The following is a 19032-nucleotide window of genomic DNA, read 5'->3' as shown; positions in this document are numbered from 1 at the left end:
CTCCTGCAAACACTCTAGCCCATGCTGCTACAATCTTTTACTGGACTCGTGCAATATCCCACTGGGCAAATTCCCCGCCACCAATTCTTGCTCCGTTCCTTTTTCACACTCCACACCGCAGCCTGAGTGATGGAAGATTTTAAGCCTATAAATGGAGTCCTGTCACTCCTTAGCTTAAATCTTCGACTATCTTCCCGCTGCTGTCAGGATCAAGCGCAAACCATCAGGCTAGCCCACGTGGCAATGTGTGGATGGGTCCCTGCTCCTCTACCAGCTCACGTAACAGCACTCACCCTGTTTATCCTCTGTTCCGGCAACATGTGGCCTTTCTTTTAGTTCCTCTGTCGAGCCAGATTCTCTCCCCTCTCAGGGCCTGAGGATGTGCTGATTATTCTACCTGGACTGCTCTTGTCCCACCTCCTCCCCAGACTGATTTCTCTGCACTACATTCCTTCTGGCATAGTCTACAAGCCTACTGTTTCAGAGAGGACTTTTCTGTCCCTCCTTCCACTCCAAACAATCCACGTTAGCTCCGTGCAGATGACTCTTTCACAGCGTGCCACTTTTTTTTCACATGCTCATCATCAGTTCTAACTGTGTATTTATTCATGCACTCGGGTGGGTGTACGCGTTCCCACCAGAACGCAGTGCTTCTCTGTTGTATTTACCCAGAATCGAGCACAATGCCAGGGTGCAGCAAATTCTCAATAAATATTTATTGAATAAGTGAATAATTTAATTAGCCAATAAATCATTAGAATAATATTATGAGGTAGATAATTATGATTATATTAATTTTCAGATGCATAAATGAGACTCTAAAATGTTAACTGATCTGGCATAAATCACACAGGCCATTTAGTGATTCAGATGACTTTTATTAAGCATTTGCTCTGTGTCAGCCAGAGAGCCCAATGCATAGGATGTAAAGAAATATTAAGCACCTTTAGCCACTGAGGGAGAGCGGGATATAATCATATACTTCGTACCAGTGATAAAAAGATATGAACAACAGAGGATAGGAGAACTAAGTAAGCTTAGGGTGGTGAAGGTATCACAACAAAACAACTTGTGTTAATTCAGAAAGTGGAGTGGAAGGTTGCTGGTGGCTGAGGCCGAGCTAGATCGTTCCTGCAGAGGCATGGAATCTCTTCCGTCTAATGTGGCCTTTTCAGGAAGTAGAAGTCCATGGGTGCAAGGAGGGTGGGGGAGCGAAGGAAATGAGGGTGACGAAGGAGATTATTAAAATTCTTACAAAGCAGATGAGGAAGATCGGTCAGAGACTACAGACAATGGGACAATGGGGCTCCCGGGCAGGAAAGTGAGACATTCACCTTTGTCTGAAGGTAACAGGAGATGGAGACAAGAGACAAAAGGAGCAATTAGGAGTCTGTGGCAATTGAGGAAAAGAAGGAGAGACTGTGGTCAGGAGACACTTCTGGGAGAAAACCAGCAGGATCGAATGGCTCTTTCAAAGTGGGGTGAGGAAGCAGGAGCTGGGGATGATGAAGTTTCCGGTTTAAGATACTCAGCAAGGGGTGACACAAATGAACTGAGACTGAGAATATCAGGATGTGAAGGATTTGGGGGTAGAAGTAAGAAGTACTGCTTAGGACATAGATAAGGTTGAGGTGGAACAGGTCATCCAATAAACATGCCCTGGGATAAGGATATAAATCAAAGGGCTCCAAAATGTTATGTCTGAATACCACTATTAATAAAAAGATTTGGGGAGCCTGGGTGGCTCGGTCGGCTGAGCAACCGACTGTGGCTCAGGTCACGACCTCACGGCTTTGGGTTCAAGCCCCACATTGGGCTCTGCACTGACGGCTCAGAGCCTATGCCTACTTTGGATTCTGTTTCTCCTTATCTCTCTGCCCCTCCCCGCTGGTATGCATGCGCTCTCTCTCTCTCGCGCTCTCTCTCGCTCTCTCTCTCTCAAAAGTAAATAAGTAAACATTTAAAAATAAATAAGTGAATAGGGGCGCCTGGGTGGCTCAGTCGGTTAAGCGTCTGACTTCAGCTCAGGTCATGATCTCACAGCTCATGAGTTCGAGCCCCACTTCGGGCTCTGTGCTGACGGCTCAGAGCCTGGAGCCTGCTTCAGATTCTGTGTCTCCCTCTCTCTCTGCCCCTAACCCACTCACAATCTGTCTCTGTCTCTCTGAAAAATAAACATTAAAAAAATTTTTTTAATAAAATAAATAAATGAATAACATAAAAAGGTTTAAGAACATATCCCCAATATCTATCTTCTGTCTATCCATCTAAAAAATATGTAGCATCTCACTAATATAAGCATCAGAAAAATGTATGACAGTAGAAATACAAAAGATGTGATAAGAAGAAATCACTTTTACTTCCTAATGATGAGCAGGCTAAAGATATTAAGATATTGCAAGTTGCCAAATTTTAAATGTATCATGAAACATGGATATCTGAAGTTTTCCTGGAAGAGAAAATTTTCACTCACTAGTAAAATAGCCACAAGCAAAAGTCTGGTTTAAGAAGCTATTAGAAATTATAGTAAAGCCCCAAATACAGTTTACCTATGTATACAGTGCTAGCATGCAGCTAATCATATTTTTACGTAACTAAGGCATTCTGAAAACGCCTGTTGGAGGACAAACGGAGTCTGAAATCCAGCTCCCACCTTGGCTTTTCCCAGAGAGGCTGTTTTCTCCCGCAGTTCTGCATACTGCCTTTCAGATTCATTTAGGCTCGCTTCCACACTGTCCATCCAACTGGAAAACTGTCGAACATCATCCTGATAACTTGTCCACTTAGACAGAGCTCCTTCAAGTTGACTGAAAGGTATTCGAAAGGACAACAATCTCCATTGAGAAGCCACATAAATCCAATCTGCCCGATCTCTATCTGCTCTGCTCTGTCCACCCGACCAGCAGGGAGCCCACAGATCAGGACAGGCAGGCGCTGGGTCAGGATGGGCGGAAAGGCAAGGGCTGATCAAATCTGAGTCTGGGTCCCTGGAAAGCATAACCTCAGGAAGCAAGGGACAGTTAAGTCCAGGCTGATAGGTGGAAAAGTGGGACTGGGCGTAAAACTTGGAATCAGTAAGCAGGTCATGTGAGACCCTGGGAGAGGCTTGAGGGCCAAACTGGGAGAGATCCCTTGTGGGAAGCTTTTCCGGAGTCAAGACTCTAGGGAGGAAGAGGACCAATACTTAACTCCGTCTAGTTGAGCAGGACGTCCAGAGGAGAGAAAAAAAAGGAATTAATAAAAGAAGGAAGGAAGAAGCAAATAAGAAAAAGCACAGTAACTATCTTGCATGAGATTTAAAAATCAGAAAATCATGGGGTGCCTGGCAGGCTCAGTCAGTTAAGCATCTGACTCCTGATTTTGGCTCAGGCCGATGATCTCACAGTTCATGAGTTCGAGCCCCTTGTTTAGCTCTGCACTGACAGTGCAGAGCCTGCTTGGGATTCTGTCTCTCTCCCTCTCTTTGTCCCTCCCCGACTCATGCTTTCTCTCTCTCTCTCTCTCTCTCTGTCAAAATAAATAAAATAAAAGAATATAAAAATAAAAATCAGGGGCGCCTGGGTGGCTCAGTCGGTTGAGCGTCTGACTTCGGCTCAGGTCATGATCTCATGTGAGTTTGAGGCCCGCGTCAGGCTCTGTGCTGACAGCTGGGAGCCTGGAGCCTGCTTTGGATTCTATGTCTCCCTCTCTCTCTGACCCTCCCCCGTTCGTGCTCTGTCTCTCTCTGTCTCAAAAATGGATGAACATTAAAAAAAAATTAAAAAATAAAAATCAGAAAATCACAATGGAAAAATAGGGTAACGTTTTCTGAACTGGTCTAATCTGATTATTTCTCTTACAGGTAAATTAAGCACTCCTTCTTTCAATTACTGATGTTATGTTTTCAACGCCATTAATCATTTGTGCCTAATTTAACTACCACGCTTTGGGTTATTTTGTAGCAGGCACTCGGAACTCCACCCGTATTTACCCTCGACCACACCACGGCAAGCGTGCTGCCCCCTGAGGACCAGCGTCACCTCCTCCTGGGCGGGAGGGCATTCTCTGGTCGTTGGAGCTCACTCAGCTGGAGGGCAATGTAGGTGAGAAGTGCCTGGGATTGTTGCCCCCCTGGGAGTAGCCCTCAACTGCCCTCCTGACTCATGGAAGTTTGTTTACAAACATTCTAGTTCTGTCCTCAGTGGGTGGCTCTGAGCCACTTGTTCTGTGCTGGCTCCCGGCACTGCCCAGTGGATCAAGTTCCGGCTGTCCCCTGCGCTCACTGCGCTCCTTGCGGGAACCGCCTTGAGAATATCCCCTTTATCAGCTGCTCTTCCCTTCTCATCTCTCTCTCCCATCCCCTCCTGGTGTTTCCTGGGGTTACCTCCCAAATCAACTACTTGCTTTAAATAACGTATCTTTAGAGGCCCCTGTGTGGCTCTGTTGACTGAGCCTCGAGCCTCTGACTTCGGCTCAGATCATCATCTCACGTTTGTGACTTTGAGCCCCGAGTCAGACTCTCTGCTGTCAGTGCAGAGCCTGTTTCAGGACTTCTGTCCCCCTCTCTCTCTGCCACGCAAAGATAGATAGATAGATAGATAGATAGATAGATAAATAAACTCTCTCTCTCTCATAAATAAATGTTTAAAAATTATAAATAATATATCTTTACATGATGACACATTTATTTATCTTTTATCTTGTTAAGCAGTGAACAATAACAAAAAGAAATATGTAGTTATATTAAAATGTAGGTATGGTATTGCAGGCCAACCTAAACGCAATATTGTACTTACAAGTTTCTTTTGTTCTAATAAGAAAAAGGAGAGGAAAGAAAGAAGAAAAGAAGAAAGAAAGGAAGGGAGAGAGGAAGGAAGGGAGAGAGGAAGGGAGGAAGGGAGAGAGGAAGGAAAGAAGGGAGAGAGGAAAGAAGGGAGGAAAAGAGAGAGGAAGGAAGGAAGGAAGGAAAGAAGGAAGGAAGGAACAAAAGGAGGGACAGAGGGAAGGAAAAGAGGAAGGGCAAGAAAACCCCAGGAATGGCGGGGTACCGTGCTGTTCTGTTGATCTTTTGGTAACGGCTTGGCGCTATGATAGTTCGCTGTGGTTCCCCTTACCTTTTGCAACGAATGGCCGCAGACAGAAGGGAAGCCCACATGTCCTTCACACTCTGCAGCTGCTGCTGAATAGCAGGCCAGCCTTCCGGAGAGGTATTCTGCAGGACAGATTCCCCTCTGGTCACTATCATTTTCATCTGGATCTCTTTTTCCTGTTTCACTGATAACAGGGCCTAGAAGAGCAAATTACAGAAGCCCTTTGTCATTTGCACGTTTAGCATTTGTGGCTTTAAATGTTTCAGAGATCCTGAATGGGAGAACGACATGCAATCAGGTTGAGCCATGAACCTCTCAGGCTGAGAGGGGGGCAGGTGGGAGAGTCACTTGCTGGTGAGTGTCAGCAACCAATCGCCAGTCACCTGCTGGTCCCCAAGTGGCCTCAGCTTCTTAGGGCTTGATTCTTCTCTGAATAATCCCTTCTTTCCACTGAAATTTTGTTTTACTGGTTTTCAACAAGAGAAAAATAGACTACAATAGAATTCATGGATTTTCAAAGGTCACAGGATAAAGGGCTTTATAATGTTAAGGTCTCTAGCACAACAAGCCCAAAGAAGTAGATTAATTCACAGTATATATTAATCTACATATTTCGAGGTCTTCACGGCACTATTCTTTTTCTATACAAATAGAAGTTTGAATTCAAAGGGATAAAACTGGCGTTATCACTTAAAAGGCAAAGTTTCATCCCTCTCCTTAATCCGGACCCCGACAACCTCTACAGGTTCAGCTTCAGCTCCTCATGGCTGTCAGTTTTTGCCACAGCAAGAAGGAACTGCTAGCAATTTCTCTCACACGATGCTATTTGTTTTCTTTGGCTTTTGCTTAGGCTGGTACAGTCTCAAATCTCGGTTTAGATAGGAGACTTCCTGAGAAATCTACTCCAGTTCTCAACCAAATCCCTCCTGCCTGTTCCACTCTTCTGTGTGCCTGTAACACCACAAATACATCCCAATCTGCTATAATTGTCTTCTCTGCTTCAGCCTCCAGCCTCGGACAATGAAATCCTTGAAGACAATAACCATATTTTATTCATTTTTGAATCCTTGGTATCAAGACAGAGAGCCAATGTCCTATAAGACACCCAGTTTATGAATGGAAGGTGAATGACTGCGGATTATTATCTTTATCACAAATGTGAAATAAAACTAAAATCCTGGGATGGGAGAAGAACTGACTGAACGATACAGGCAGACAAGTGAGTTGACCAAAATGGGAAGTGGCTTGCTCTAAAAAAGTTTCATCGGAATATTTTCGAAGAATAAATGTCCTATGATGTAATTGGAAACTCGCCTCTTAACTATATCCGAGAAGGAACCACATTTGGTTGCTATTTCTGTTTAATTTTTGTTAAGCACTTAGAAGTGAATATGTCTGGGGCCAAATGATTCAGGGATGCTTAGGCAAGGCCACCCCTCTGCATACAGGGTCACACCCACGGAGCATTCCTGGACTGCTTGTGGAGACAGTGGGACATAATCACACCAAACAGATGGAGACTTGAGAAATTCTGAGAAAGACAAATTCTGTAGATTAGAGACACTTCTCTAAAGATGCACACCTCAAGCTTGAGCATCCTGCTGTCCAGCACGCTTTTGTCGGATATTGGGTGGCAGTAAGAGTCCAGCATGTGAACCGCATCTGTCATCCAGTCTTGTAGCTCTTTAATCCCGAGGGAGAACTGATTGTGTTCTGCGACAATTCTATCCAATCTTGACACTTTCTCCTGGAAATGACAGAAATCGTTTTCCAGCGGTCCATTCCACCTTACAACCTACAGACACTCAAACTGTAAAGCTAACCATTGGTTTCAAGTATTTGCAATCAGCCACGGGTCCATATGCTGCACAAATATGACGCAAGTCTGTATTAACCTGAGATGCGGGAAATACCTTTGTGACCGGAATACCTGGGCCCAAAGCAGAACAATTACAATTGACTGCCCTCACTTTAGTCACTACTCTTCTTCATGACAACTGTGACGTCTTTCCGGAATCGGCAAAATCGCTTCCTAACGCCTTGTGTGGGAGATGAATCACGGTACTTTCTAGCTTTCCCATACTACATTTGGCTCAATGGATACCCCGTACCCGTATGACCTACATTGTGACCAGGTCAAAAAGACAACTGTCTGAGATTTTGCAATAGCTCGACGTTTCAAAAATTGGGACCGTGGATATGATTTTAGTGATTAACTAAAGGTTATATCCAACACAGTGAAGATTTTGACTATGTTTACAGCTCTTTTTTTATGGTTATAGCTCTTAAAGCATTCAAGTATCTATTGATTTTTGCTATCTAAATAAATGCAAGGAATATAAAGATGCCCTTAATTCATTCTAATTTCAGATATATGCCAGATTTTCTAAAGACAAAAAAGTAACTTATTCATAGAAAAAAATGGGTGTAAACATAGACTATTTACTACAAGACCCCTACTAGTTATAACTGTGTCAGTGATGCTTTATTGAGGACCCAAATTAGCAGACCAGAAATAAGTCCACACTAAAATAGATGAAGCCATATTACAGTAGGTTCCCTACACTCTAAGATCTGAAATGCAAAAGAGAAAATACAGGGAACAAATGTTAAAGCCACATAAAGCTCAACGCAGACCTGAGCTCACAAGTTCGAGACGGGCCTGCATGACACCTGCTGAATGTTCTAAATTAGGTCATAGCGGTATCCCATTGACATTAAACTGTTAGAAAAGGTATTTAATCAGTTATACGGATCATTGCCAATTTTGAGCTCTGCTCCAGAATCCGAAATGAAACTCTCCACCAACACGTCCTTGAGAACCATTAATAACATAAAGAATTCAGACGAATTAAAAAAAAAAATGATCCAAACTCCTTATAATGTAGTCTACTAAAATTTAAACTGCTTTGAATTCCTGTTTTTCTAACAATTTAACCTAAGATTGTTTAGGCCCCAAACTGAATTTTGCCTTACGTTCCCACTTTGAGTCTTCAAGATAAAAGCCCTGGGAAACATACCATTTCAGTGTTGAGGAGACGATCTTGTGCAATAATAGAGCTTGGAAAATCTCTTCAATCTCTGAAGCCTCCCTAGCTCTCGTCAATCACACGAAGATCTACTGCGCGAACGCGTGACTTGAATTGGGAGGCTGGGAAAGACACTCACACGCCTTATCCCTGACCCAGCGGACACCCTGCACAGACGGGTGGCCCCGGTACCACACGCACACACAGCACATGGCAGGCGTTACCTTTGTTAGATTGCTTAGAGCTAGATACTGAGAAGACAGCTGCGACACTCTGTGCATAAAGCTCTTGCTGGCAGCTTGTCCTTCCCACAGCTGCTGAGCTTTCTCTCTTAGCCTGTTGAGCTGAGGCTCGTAGCAGTTTATTTCCTCAAGGACAGACTGAAAAGCACAAGCAAGTTACTATTAAGAGGCTGGGGGAGAGCACACCGCGGACGGAGCTTTGGCCCAAAGAACGTAGAAATAAACATGGCATGCAATTGGTGCGCCCTGAAAGCTTTACAATTTCCAGGCTACACACGGGACAGACTACAGGACGGAAACAGATCACACCTCCGAGGAAAGCCAGAAAACATAAAATCCGCCAGAAATAGGGAAAGGGTACGCTGCATCTCCAGAGAGCATGACCTAATTCCAGGGTGCGCCTGAATGCAAGGTTGTGCAGAGGACAGGGGTAAAGACGTGGCCGGAAGGGCACATGGTCTCATTACCTGGAGCTTCTGCTGTTCCCTCCTCTTTGCTGGCAGATCGTACAGGCGATTGCTGCTTTCCTGCACCAACTTCTCAGTTTTACTCAGCCAGTCCTGGACAGGCTCAGCGCTCACTTCAAAGTCCTTCATTTGGATCTTTAGATTCTACCAGATTTTAGATCACATTAGGGATAAAAAAAAAAAAAATGAATAGCAAGTCCAAAGTCTTACTTAGCACTTAGCATTCAAGGCCCAACACAGTCTGACCCCCTAGCCCTTCTTCCCTCCTACCCCGGTCCTGATGTATAGAACATTCTATCTTTCACCTTAGCATCTGTATAAATGTTAACCATCTTTTTAGAGCTTTTTAGTCTCAAATTTTTCAAAAAGGAGTTTTTGCGTCATTATCCAATCCACCTCAGAGTTCATACCCACTTCTCAACTTCTATCACATTTGTTGCTTATACCAGTCAATATGTACTTTATGGATTGTCATGCAGGCATGCCTTGTCTCCACAACCAGCTTACAAGCTCTGTGAAGGGAGGGCCCCGTAGAAATATAAGTAAATATTAACAAATATTTTGTCGAGTTTGATCAATGATGGGATAAGAAATAGCATATGGTTTGAGGTGCCTGAGGGGCTCAGTCGGTTAGGTGTCCAACTTCGGTTCAGGTCACGATCTCACAGTTCGTGAGTCTGAGCCCCACATCGGGCTCCGTGCTGCCAGCTCAGAGCCTGGACCCTGTTTCAGGTTCTGTGTCTCCCTCCCTCTCTGCCTCTCCCCCACTTGTGCTCACTCTCTCTCCCAAAAACAAGGAAACGAACATTTTAAAATACATAAATAAATGTTCCTTCTGCATGTGTTTTCCATTATTTCTTCTATGGTTTCAATGACCACCTACAAACTCCTAAAACCCCCTATTTATAGAACTGTATTTATGCAACACTTTAAGTCAAAGTGCCTGGGTTTGAATCTCGTCACCTCCTCACAGTGAGAACTTGGCAGATCATTTAATCACCTTTTGCCATAATTTCCTCATCCACACAACAGAAATAAGCGAGTTCCTACTTCAGATAACGGTTATGAGGATTAAATGCACTGACACACGGGAAGTGTTTCCATAGTGCCTGCACTGGTAAATGGTCACTATCATTCCTACCACAGCTCCATCCTCTCTGTTGGGACTTGGTATTCATATTTGCTGCTACTTTCTTGGCATTACCTGCTGAATATTTCACAGGCCTATTTAACTTAATTTTTGCTACCCCCTCCAGAACTACTTTTTCTACCATTTTCATGTCTCAGATAATAGCATCGCCATTCATACCATCTTCCAAACTAGAAATTAGACTCAAACTTAACTTACCCTTCTTCGCCATGTTCCCTCATTGAAGTAGCTACCAAACCCTGTTGTGTTTTACCTTAAATATAAATTCTCTGTCCGTTCTCATTTCCTTAACTCAGGCCCTCAGCTCTCTCATCTTGACCATTATGAGAAGCTTTCCCTGGTCTTCCAGCTTCCCCACTCTTGTCTACACTGTGGTCAGAGTTGACATGTTTATTTCCAGCTTAAAGACCAGCAGGTTCCTCACTCAACCTTTTCAGCTAGGATTTTTAGAAAGAATTGAGCCCTAGTGTCCTAAAGAATCCATTCTATGTAATTATGTAATTACTATGTAATTTTCTTATGCATCTAAAATGGTACGGGTTATGTTACATCCTTGGGAAAACTGAGAACATAAATGCTCTTCAGGGGTTCAGATAAAAACCCTGGTTAAGAGTCAAGATCAAATTGCTTAGTACACAAGACACTTCCTATCTTGCCCTAATCCTCATCTCCAATCTTATCTTTGTTGTTCCTCACAAAACCCCCTGTGGATGTCAAACTTCCCAAAGTCCTCCCCTGCTAACACTCACAACACGCTGGCCCTGTACATTCAGTTCCTTCTACCTGAAATGCACATCAGCCTTGGCAAATTCAAAGAATGTCTTGCCTTCAGGGTTCAGTTAAAATGTCACCTTTCTGGTAACGTTTCTTGATTTCTCCAAGTGGAGTTAGTTGCATCCTTCTTTGAGTGACGGCCATATCCTGAATGTATCTATGTTATATTGCAATCATCTCTTTACATATTGTTTCTCTCTCTAGAAAGTAAACTCCTTGAGCAGAGGGAAAAGACTAGCCCTTTCGTATTCCTAAAATAGTGGCTGGTATATATTGTTTCTATTGTATTCCTAATATAAATGAAGGAAACAGGGAAGGAAGTAAGGAAGAAAGGAAGGTAGGAAGGTAGGGAGGGAGAAAAAAGGGAAGGAAGATAAGGAAGCCAAAAGAGCTTATTCCTCACCTACTCATCTCCTCCTGGCTGAGCAGCTCTTGAACTAGGCAATCATGTAATCAAGGCTAGATATACTACCTTCAACAATAGACGCTTCAGAGCTCAGGCCACATTGCACTAAGGATCTCTGTAAGGTTATGAGTAAATTTCTAGGCACTGCACAATGGTTATCCCTCTCTATAAAATGGAAGATACCTGCCGTGAAAGAATAGCCACCATTAGAAAGAAGAATTATAGAGGTGCCTGGGTGGCTCAGTTGGTTGAGTGTTTGACTTCGGCTCAGGCCATGATATCATGGTCCTGAGTTTGAGCTCTTGCTGTCATCGTAGAGCTCCCTTCAGATCCTCTGTCCCCCACCTCCCCCTCTCCCCAGCCCATGCATGTGTGCATGCACACACTTTCTCTCTCTCTCAAAAATAAATAAACATTTAAAAAAAACTATATTAAAAAAAACAAAGAAGAATTACAATAGTGTCGGGCTAGGGAATAACTGAGGGAACACACTTTTTCTCTTTCCCAATATTCTCTATTATTATTTTTTCCCACCGTGCATTAATTATGATCAAATCAAATAAAGGTTCTCTTCTGCCAGGAAGTATTGGTTTAAAGGGAAAAAAATCACTCTCCATGCCTCTGAATTTTCCTCTAAGAGAAGAGTTGGTATACAAAACAGGCGATCTCACAAGAAAAAAAATCAATTGCATTGTGGCAGTAATTGTGTTATGATTCTAATAAATTCAACTCACGTTGTTTCCGAATAAAAGAAAATTGCATAACCATTGGATCTTTGCACACTTAACTCCTAAAAACCTACCGCTTGATATCCACATTAGTTATAATATACCTTACCATCCATAGCCTTTTGTAGTCTTACATGGGTATTTCTGTTCATTCTCCTTGAACAACTTCCAAACTTGAGGGATTTCACATGAATGATTAAGTGATATTCTTTAAAAGTAAAAACCAACAGTTCCTGGTGGGACAGTGCAAGCCTATAACAGCCCCTACCAGGCAAGGAGCTATTGAATTCCTTGGTGAGGCTCCCACTTCTAAAACTGAGCTGTTTCCTACAGTTATCTGGTTATCTATTAATATTCAGAGAGGAATGACCAAAAATCATTGGCACTGTATTTGGATATAATGAAGGTGTGGTTTTAACTGACAATGACTACAACGACAAACTACAGAGAAGCCATCCATGTGGTCGCCTATTATACCTCTAGTGCAGATTCCTTCTGGTGCAGATTTGAATGAAATTTTTTCCAATCTTCTTTTGCAGTGGCAACTTTGGCCTGGATTCCATCCGCTTTCTCTTTGGGCAACAGAGTACTCAAAAGTTCTCCTTTAGACACCATCACGTTTAGCTTGTGCTGTCCATTTTCACTTTCTGACAAAAATTCCTACCAAGAAAAATGCTAAGATTAGGCCTAATGCAATGCTCTGTGCTTTAAAATACATTGACTTTCTACTTATTTCTCGATAAAAGCACAGAGATGAAATAAACCATTTTTATTGCATACATTAAATTACCAGGACCTCTACGCATCTGGAATAATGTACCCTCTCTATACATTGGGAATAATACTCTCATGTACTTCATATGGTTCCTGTGAAAATTAAGTGAGAAAAATCTTAGCATGCTCAGGAACAATGCTTGTCACATATAAAGAACTTTTATTAGCGTCTACATCTCTATTCATGTGTAAATACAGGATGCATTTGGGTGAATGAACTAGTTTCTCTTTACATAGACAATGAAGTGTTTCAAGCAAGGATGTATATGAAATTTGAGTTTCCTGAACACAATTTTTAATGGGCTTATAAAAAGATCTAGAGGCACCTTATTAATCCACTTAAGCACGGTGATTAGCATTGATACTTGGCACTCTTACCTGTATTTTCTGAAGACTGGTTGAAACTTCACTAATATTTTGAGGTATATCAAAACATTTGGCCGTAGTGATTTTTGCATTAACCAGCCACTGCTGGAAATCTTTGAAGGCTCTTTGAAACCGTTGCTGTAAAATCTGTTCTCTAGTCTGACAGCCCTTGGATGCTTGCAAACAAAGACTAAAACCACGATTTGAAATGTTTAAAGAAAGGAAAAAAAATGATAAAAATGGATTAAAATAAAGTTTGGTAGAATCAGCAATTCTTAGAATATGCAAATTTAGTAATGTAGTTAATGATTAATTTATCATGCCTTAAACAAACTCCGACTACTTCTTTGTATAAAAATATTTTGACTACAATAAGGTCCATGCTCACCAATTATATTCTTTTATCAAGCCAGAAACTTTTCCACTGTATGTACTCAGGTCTCTGGAAAATCGACAAAGTTCATTCAACTGAGACTTAAGATCTTCTGTTTTAGGCTCTGCTTTTTGTAGGGCATCCAGTATCTCCTATTAGAAAATAACAAGACAGAGAAGCAAGCACTTAAATTGGGTAGTTTCCACATCCTCACACTATACGTGCGTAAGTCATATTATAAATTATTATGAGGGAAGAATCAACATAATAGATTCAGTAAAGAAATACATCCTATTTTCCAGATTCCTTGTGCCAGGCAAGAGCACTTGGCTTATTTCCATCCTTCTCTAGGCATGGATAGGCATTCCAGCATCAAATGTTGCCAAGTAATCAAATGATCAAGTTGTCAAATAATTCAAAGTGGGACAAGAAAAAGAAAAGAGGAAATAACCTCAATTGCTTCGTAATGGTCTGACTATGCCATTGGAGACATGTATATTGTTTAAAGGTAAAGAGAAATCATTTCTCTTCTTAAAAATGTTTATTTATTTTGAGAAAGAGAGAGGGCACGTGAACAGGGAAGGGGCAGAGAGAGAGAAGGAGAGAGAGAATCCCAAGCAGGCTCCACGCTGACAGCATGGAGCCCGATGTGGGGCTCAGTCTCACAAAGTGTGAGATCATGACCTGAGCCGAAATGAAGAGCATCCCAAGACACTCAGGTGTCCCAAGAGAAATCATTTCAAAGCAAAGAAATACTTATTTTGGATTAAAAAATATATGTAACAATTGATTTTATGTAATATGTACAGTTAACTTTCACATTAAAAATGTCTTATACCCCACCTATCCGATTTACCTAGTAATTCATTCATTTCATATTCAGTCATCAAATATTTGATAAATGCCTGCTATGTGACAATCAATTTTCTGGATTTTAGGACCCCCAAAATGACTGAAGAGATGATTCTTGTACTTGAAGAGCTCACAATTTAACAGATGAGAGAGGCACCTGAATAATCACAGTACTGTGACTCTCTAACCCAAAACAAAGTCTTGAGACTTGACAAGTACATCTCTAAAATCAAGGCCATGATCCCTGGAGTTACACAGGGGCTCTTATGGGTTTGCCACAAGGAGCAAATGAGATCACAAGTGTCAGGCACTTAGCACAATTCCTGGCACACTGATGAATGCCTAACCTGTAAATGATGCCCAAATATTTAAATGGGACCATACAAATAATGGTATTGCCACAGTAAAAAAAAAAAAAAAAAAATTGGGGCATCTGGGTGGCTCAGTCAGTTGAGCGCCTGACTTCATCTCAGGTTATGACCTCATAGTTAATGAGTTCAAGCCCCGCATCAGGCTCTGTGCTGACAGCTCAGAGCCTGGAACCTGCTTTGGATTCTGTGTCTCCCCCTCTCTCTGCTCCTCCCCTGCTCACACTCTGTCTCTCTCTCTCTCTCAAAAATAAGTGAAACATAAAAAAATAAAATAAAAAGAAAAGACTTAAAAAAATAATTCATTAAGGGGGAAGGAGGAGTGTCAAGAAGATGAGTAATTACTCAGATAGCTGTTGGTGTTACTGTCAGTATTCTCAGATATTTATCGAGACATGGCCTAGATTTGTCAGAAAACCACACCTCTCAACAACCCAAGTCTGTGTTTCATTCCTCATCTTAGTAAATGGCCCCGCCTTCCTCCCGCTGATCTAAATCAGAAAACTAAGCTACATCTTGGCCCTGCCAGGAGACAGGAGACAACCAAGTCCAGTCTATGTGTCTTAACTCTCTTTCAGTTACTTCTTTCTCTCTGTATCTGACTCAGTCTCCATTACACATCCTTCATTTCTTTCTGGCATGGCATAATGTCCTCTCGATTTGAATCCTGTTCTCCAGTTTTCTCTCCTGTGTTTTCTTGTCCCTCACTAATTTTGGGTCTTCGGACTGTTTCTCCGTGTCACCTGTAACAAACCTCAAGACTCAGCTCAAATGACAACTACTTTAAGGACTCTCTGCCCTCCTTCCCACCTATTGGTAGGGACTTCTCACTTGAAGACACACAACACCTTGTCAGCTCATCACAATCGAGCATTCCATTGGCTTTGAACCCATTGGCCTTTCTACTTAGACTGTGATTCTGAGAGGAGGGATGGTGTTCTCTTGGTTTTAAAATTATTTATTTATCTTAGCGTCTGGGCCAGAGGAGTCTACCATACTCTTATTTACAAGATTTATGATACCTAGAAAGTTTCTCTCTGAAACTCCAATGCTATAGTAGTAACTACTATTTTATACCATATTGTATCCCTTATTTAAGGGAGAACTTAGTAGTAACTATAGAAACTTACATACCAAAAACGCAAAAAAAAAAAAAAGAAAAAGAAAGAAAAATAAAGATTCGAATTAGTTACTTATAAAGTAGTTGATATCAAAAGTGAAAAGCTTTGGCCAAAATTTTATACTGAACAAATTCCCATAACTTCATCACAGATTAAAGCATCTTAGTAGAGTCCTTCATTATATAAACATCAGGTTATGTATTTCTGTTTCAATTAAGTCCTGGCATGCATTTTTTTCCTTAGAAGTTATGAAAGTTAAGAAATTTGCTAAATTTCAAACACGAATAACCCAATGGATATTAAGAAATATGAAATTCGCAAACAGCAAATAAGCTTTTTGCAACATGATTGTATATAATTTATAGATGATGATCCATTTTTATATTTTAAAATATTTCTTGGGTATCATCACTTAATTGCAAAAGAGAAAGTAAACACTTATGAAGGTCTGTGATCATTATTATGATTGTCAACAATTATTATTATGATGATTATTATGATTGCTCCCTAAGAGCAGAACAATGTTGTTAAGAATCCTAACTAATGCATTATTTTGTAACATTTTCCTATGTATGCATTGTAATAGAAGTATTATCTCCATTTAAAAATTACTTTTTCATTTTTTACCAGCACTACTGAGATATAATTAACATATAACATATATAACATTGTCACAAATTTAAGGTGTACAACGTGCCGATTTGATACATTTATATGTTGTAAAATGATTGCTCCCTTAGCAGTAGCTAACACTTCTATCCCATTGCATGATTACCATTTCTTCCTACACTAGTAATAAAAATAAGAGAAAAGCTGAGCCTGGAGAGGTAACGTACTATTGTCATCAAAAGCATGAACCATGGAACCAAACCTAGAAGCAGTAAGCAGAGGGCTGTCATCGTTGAATTGTTAGTAAAACTGAAAACCCACATTTACTTTTGCATCATCACGTGGATTTTCTATAGGCCTCACTTATTTTCACTAATAGTGTCAATGTAAAAAAAGACAGCTCAGAAGAGTAATATAATTTAAGTACCACCAAAACTTTCTTTTTAAAAATTTCACTCATATTAATGGTAGGGAAGGGAAGAGAAACAGAAGAGAATAAAAATATTATAACGGATTTCTTTTATAACAGAGTGAATAATACTCACTACCTGGAACTATTATTACCAACTAACTTGTCTCTGTTTTACAGAATTGCTTTCTATACTCTATTCTGGTGCTTATATGTAAAGGACAGGACAGGCATCAGGGAAAAAACAACCAGAAGGTAGAAACATTATAAATAAAATATCATAAAGAGATAAGAATAAAGTTTTATTTTGTAGTGTGCTATATTTGTCTGAAATACTTGATTTAGAACAAGACAATGTTGGAAATACTACATGACTTTCTTACTGGCTGAAGCTATTTTGAAATGATTATAACATAAATAGAAACAGAGAAGTTAACTTCACTGAAACTTCCTTTTAAGGATATCCATGGTTCCGAGCATTACAAAACTACAAATATCAACAGTCTTTTGAGATACCATTTAAGAGTACAAGAAAGGGTTTCAAGCTTCTGCTCTTTCTTTACTATCCCTTTTAGGCTTTGTGACATTCATGTTCTGAAAGAGCTGCCATTAGTTACAAAAGCAAAAGAAAAGACCTGGGAGACAACCCAGCGAGCATGACACAGGAGTTATGTTGATGGGTTAATTCAAGCCCAGCTGTCAAAACCACCCCGAGGAGAGCTAATCAGGGTGCAAACTAATAGTTGTGCTTTAGGAGATTACCGAATGCTTCTTTTAAGCTATAGCTTCAATCGTTTAATTGTTGGAAATAATTCACTGGCAGAACACCAGCTATGACTCTCCGTCTATTTATGCCTCTACCCACAGGCTAGTTTTCAGGCTGAATGGCTGAACACAATATTACAAACTCTTACACCATAAGAATGAAAGTAAAATGTCTGCACTGACCGTGAACATTTCCTATGAGAACTAACAACTCCTTCCCTCCTATATCTGTAGTTTTACAACAGCCTGACTTCTGAGAGAAGGAAACCGATCAGATCTGTGAAGACAGTTGGGTAAATACGTCTCCAAGTCTGAATGTGGCATGTTTTTAGTTAGCTAGCATTTCTTTCTGGCCACAAGGAGAACCAAACAAAAGTGTTAGCACAACCACCAGGAGAAAACAGGAAGCCAACTTACTTGTCCTTTCCGCCAGCATTCCACGATCTCCTTGTCTGTGTTCTTGCTCTCCAGGAGAGCTAGCTGCCGAGCGCAGGTTGTCAGGAGGGCACCGAACTCTTCCAGGGCCTGCTCCAGCTGAACCACCTGGCCGGAGAACTCCTGCTCCGAAAGGGCCATCCGGCTAACCAGGTTCTCCAAGCTGGTCTGCGTCTGGAGGACGCTGTCTTCCCACTGCTTCCAGTCGGCACGCAGGGCCTGCATCTCGGCATCCACAAGCTCACACCCACTGGCACTCGTGTTCTGTCTCACTGCGGGAGCCAGCGACTCCACTCTGCTTAGGCGGCTTGCCCCGATCCCTCTGGAATCCGTCAGCTCCTGTAATGGAACATCGCCGTGGCAACCGAGGAGGCCGTGAGTCACTCGGGCCGCGAGTTTACAAGCGTGTACAGAGCGGGGACCGGAATCAATTCATCCGCCCACCCCTGAGTTGCGAGAGCAGAGAGTTGTCCTCGTGAGCGCTGAGGTTTCAGGCAAAAGAAGCCAGGGAATGCGCAGCATCCTGGAACAGACTGAACAGGGCCCCTGACATCAGGCCTTGTCTGAATATGTGAAATTGTCTTGGCGCAAAGGGATATAAACTTTCGCCTGTGGTGTGTTTCTCCAATAAATGTGTAAATGTGCTCTTTCTCCTTACGGTGACAGACAAGTGAGCAGGGACTGGCACAGAGCGGCAGCCCTGCTCCGCTCGCGGTCTGTCCCCTGTTTCCATCCCCTTCTGGTAAGATAGCGGCTTAGGTCAGTTCTGTGCCACCAGGACTCAACGCTAAGCCGACACAACCACAGAATGAGCCCTCCTCAACGTCAAATACTGCGGTACCTTAAATAAACATTTTCATAGTAACTACAACGAATATTTCACAGACATGCGTAGCCAAGAGTGCAAAGTAACTTTTAGACTGGGTTCATTTATTGCTATCATTTTTACTTTTAAGAAACTCACCAGAAGTTTAACAACGGAGGCATAACTTTTAGGCTGAAAGTACACAAATACTCTAAAGGACAAGATAAAATTAAAATGTGCGTTACAAATTAGGTAAAATAGCGGCATTTCTGAGAATAGAGTCTTAAAAT

General features: G+C 41.6%; 1 protein-coding gene across 18 annotated transcripts in view; it reads right to left on the bottom strand.

The window, feature by feature from the left end:
- SYNE1 (spectrin repeat containing nuclear envelope protein 1) overlaps positions 1 to 19032 on the bottom strand; it is a 476190-nt gene that overhangs the window by 216111 nt on the left and 241047 nt on the right. For 17 of the 18 annotated variants that reach the window (XR_008422842.1, XM_053904367.1, XM_053904354.1 and 14 more), the window contains 9 exons: positions 17920 to 18276; positions 13394 to 13530; positions 13018 to 13195; positions 12343 to 12525; positions 8808 to 8951; positions 8323 to 8478; positions 6652 to 6816; positions 5094 to 5266; positions 2654 to 2807 (listed from right to left, as the gene is read on the bottom strand). Coding sequence is in view for 17 of the 18 variants with exons in the window: in XM_053904367.1 (XP_053760342.1) it covers positions 2654 to 2807; positions 5094 to 5266; positions 6652 to 6816; positions 8323 to 8478; positions 8808 to 8951; positions 12343 to 12525; positions 13018 to 13195; positions 13394 to 13530; positions 17920 to 18276 (1647 nt within the window). In the remaining variant the exon portion in view is untranslated. The remainder of the gene's footprint in view (positions 1 to 2653; positions 2808 to 5093; positions 5267 to 6651; positions 6817 to 8322; positions 8479 to 8807; positions 8952 to 12342; positions 12526 to 13017; positions 13196 to 13393; positions 13531 to 17919; positions 18277 to 19032) is intronic. The other variant, XM_053904365.1, reaches the window with a different exon arrangement.

Source organism: Panthera pardus, unplaced genomic scaffold (genome assembly GCF_024362965.1).
Source record: "Panthera pardus isolate Hobbes unplaced genomic scaffold, ASM2436296v1 HiC_scaffold_17, whole genome shotgun sequence".
In the NCBI taxonomy this organism is placed as follows: Eukaryota; Metazoa; Chordata; class Mammalia; order Carnivora; family Felidae; genus Panthera; species Panthera pardus.
The sequence above is the reverse complement of the archived record's forward strand: the minus strand, read 5'-3'. Positions and strand labels throughout refer to the sequence as shown.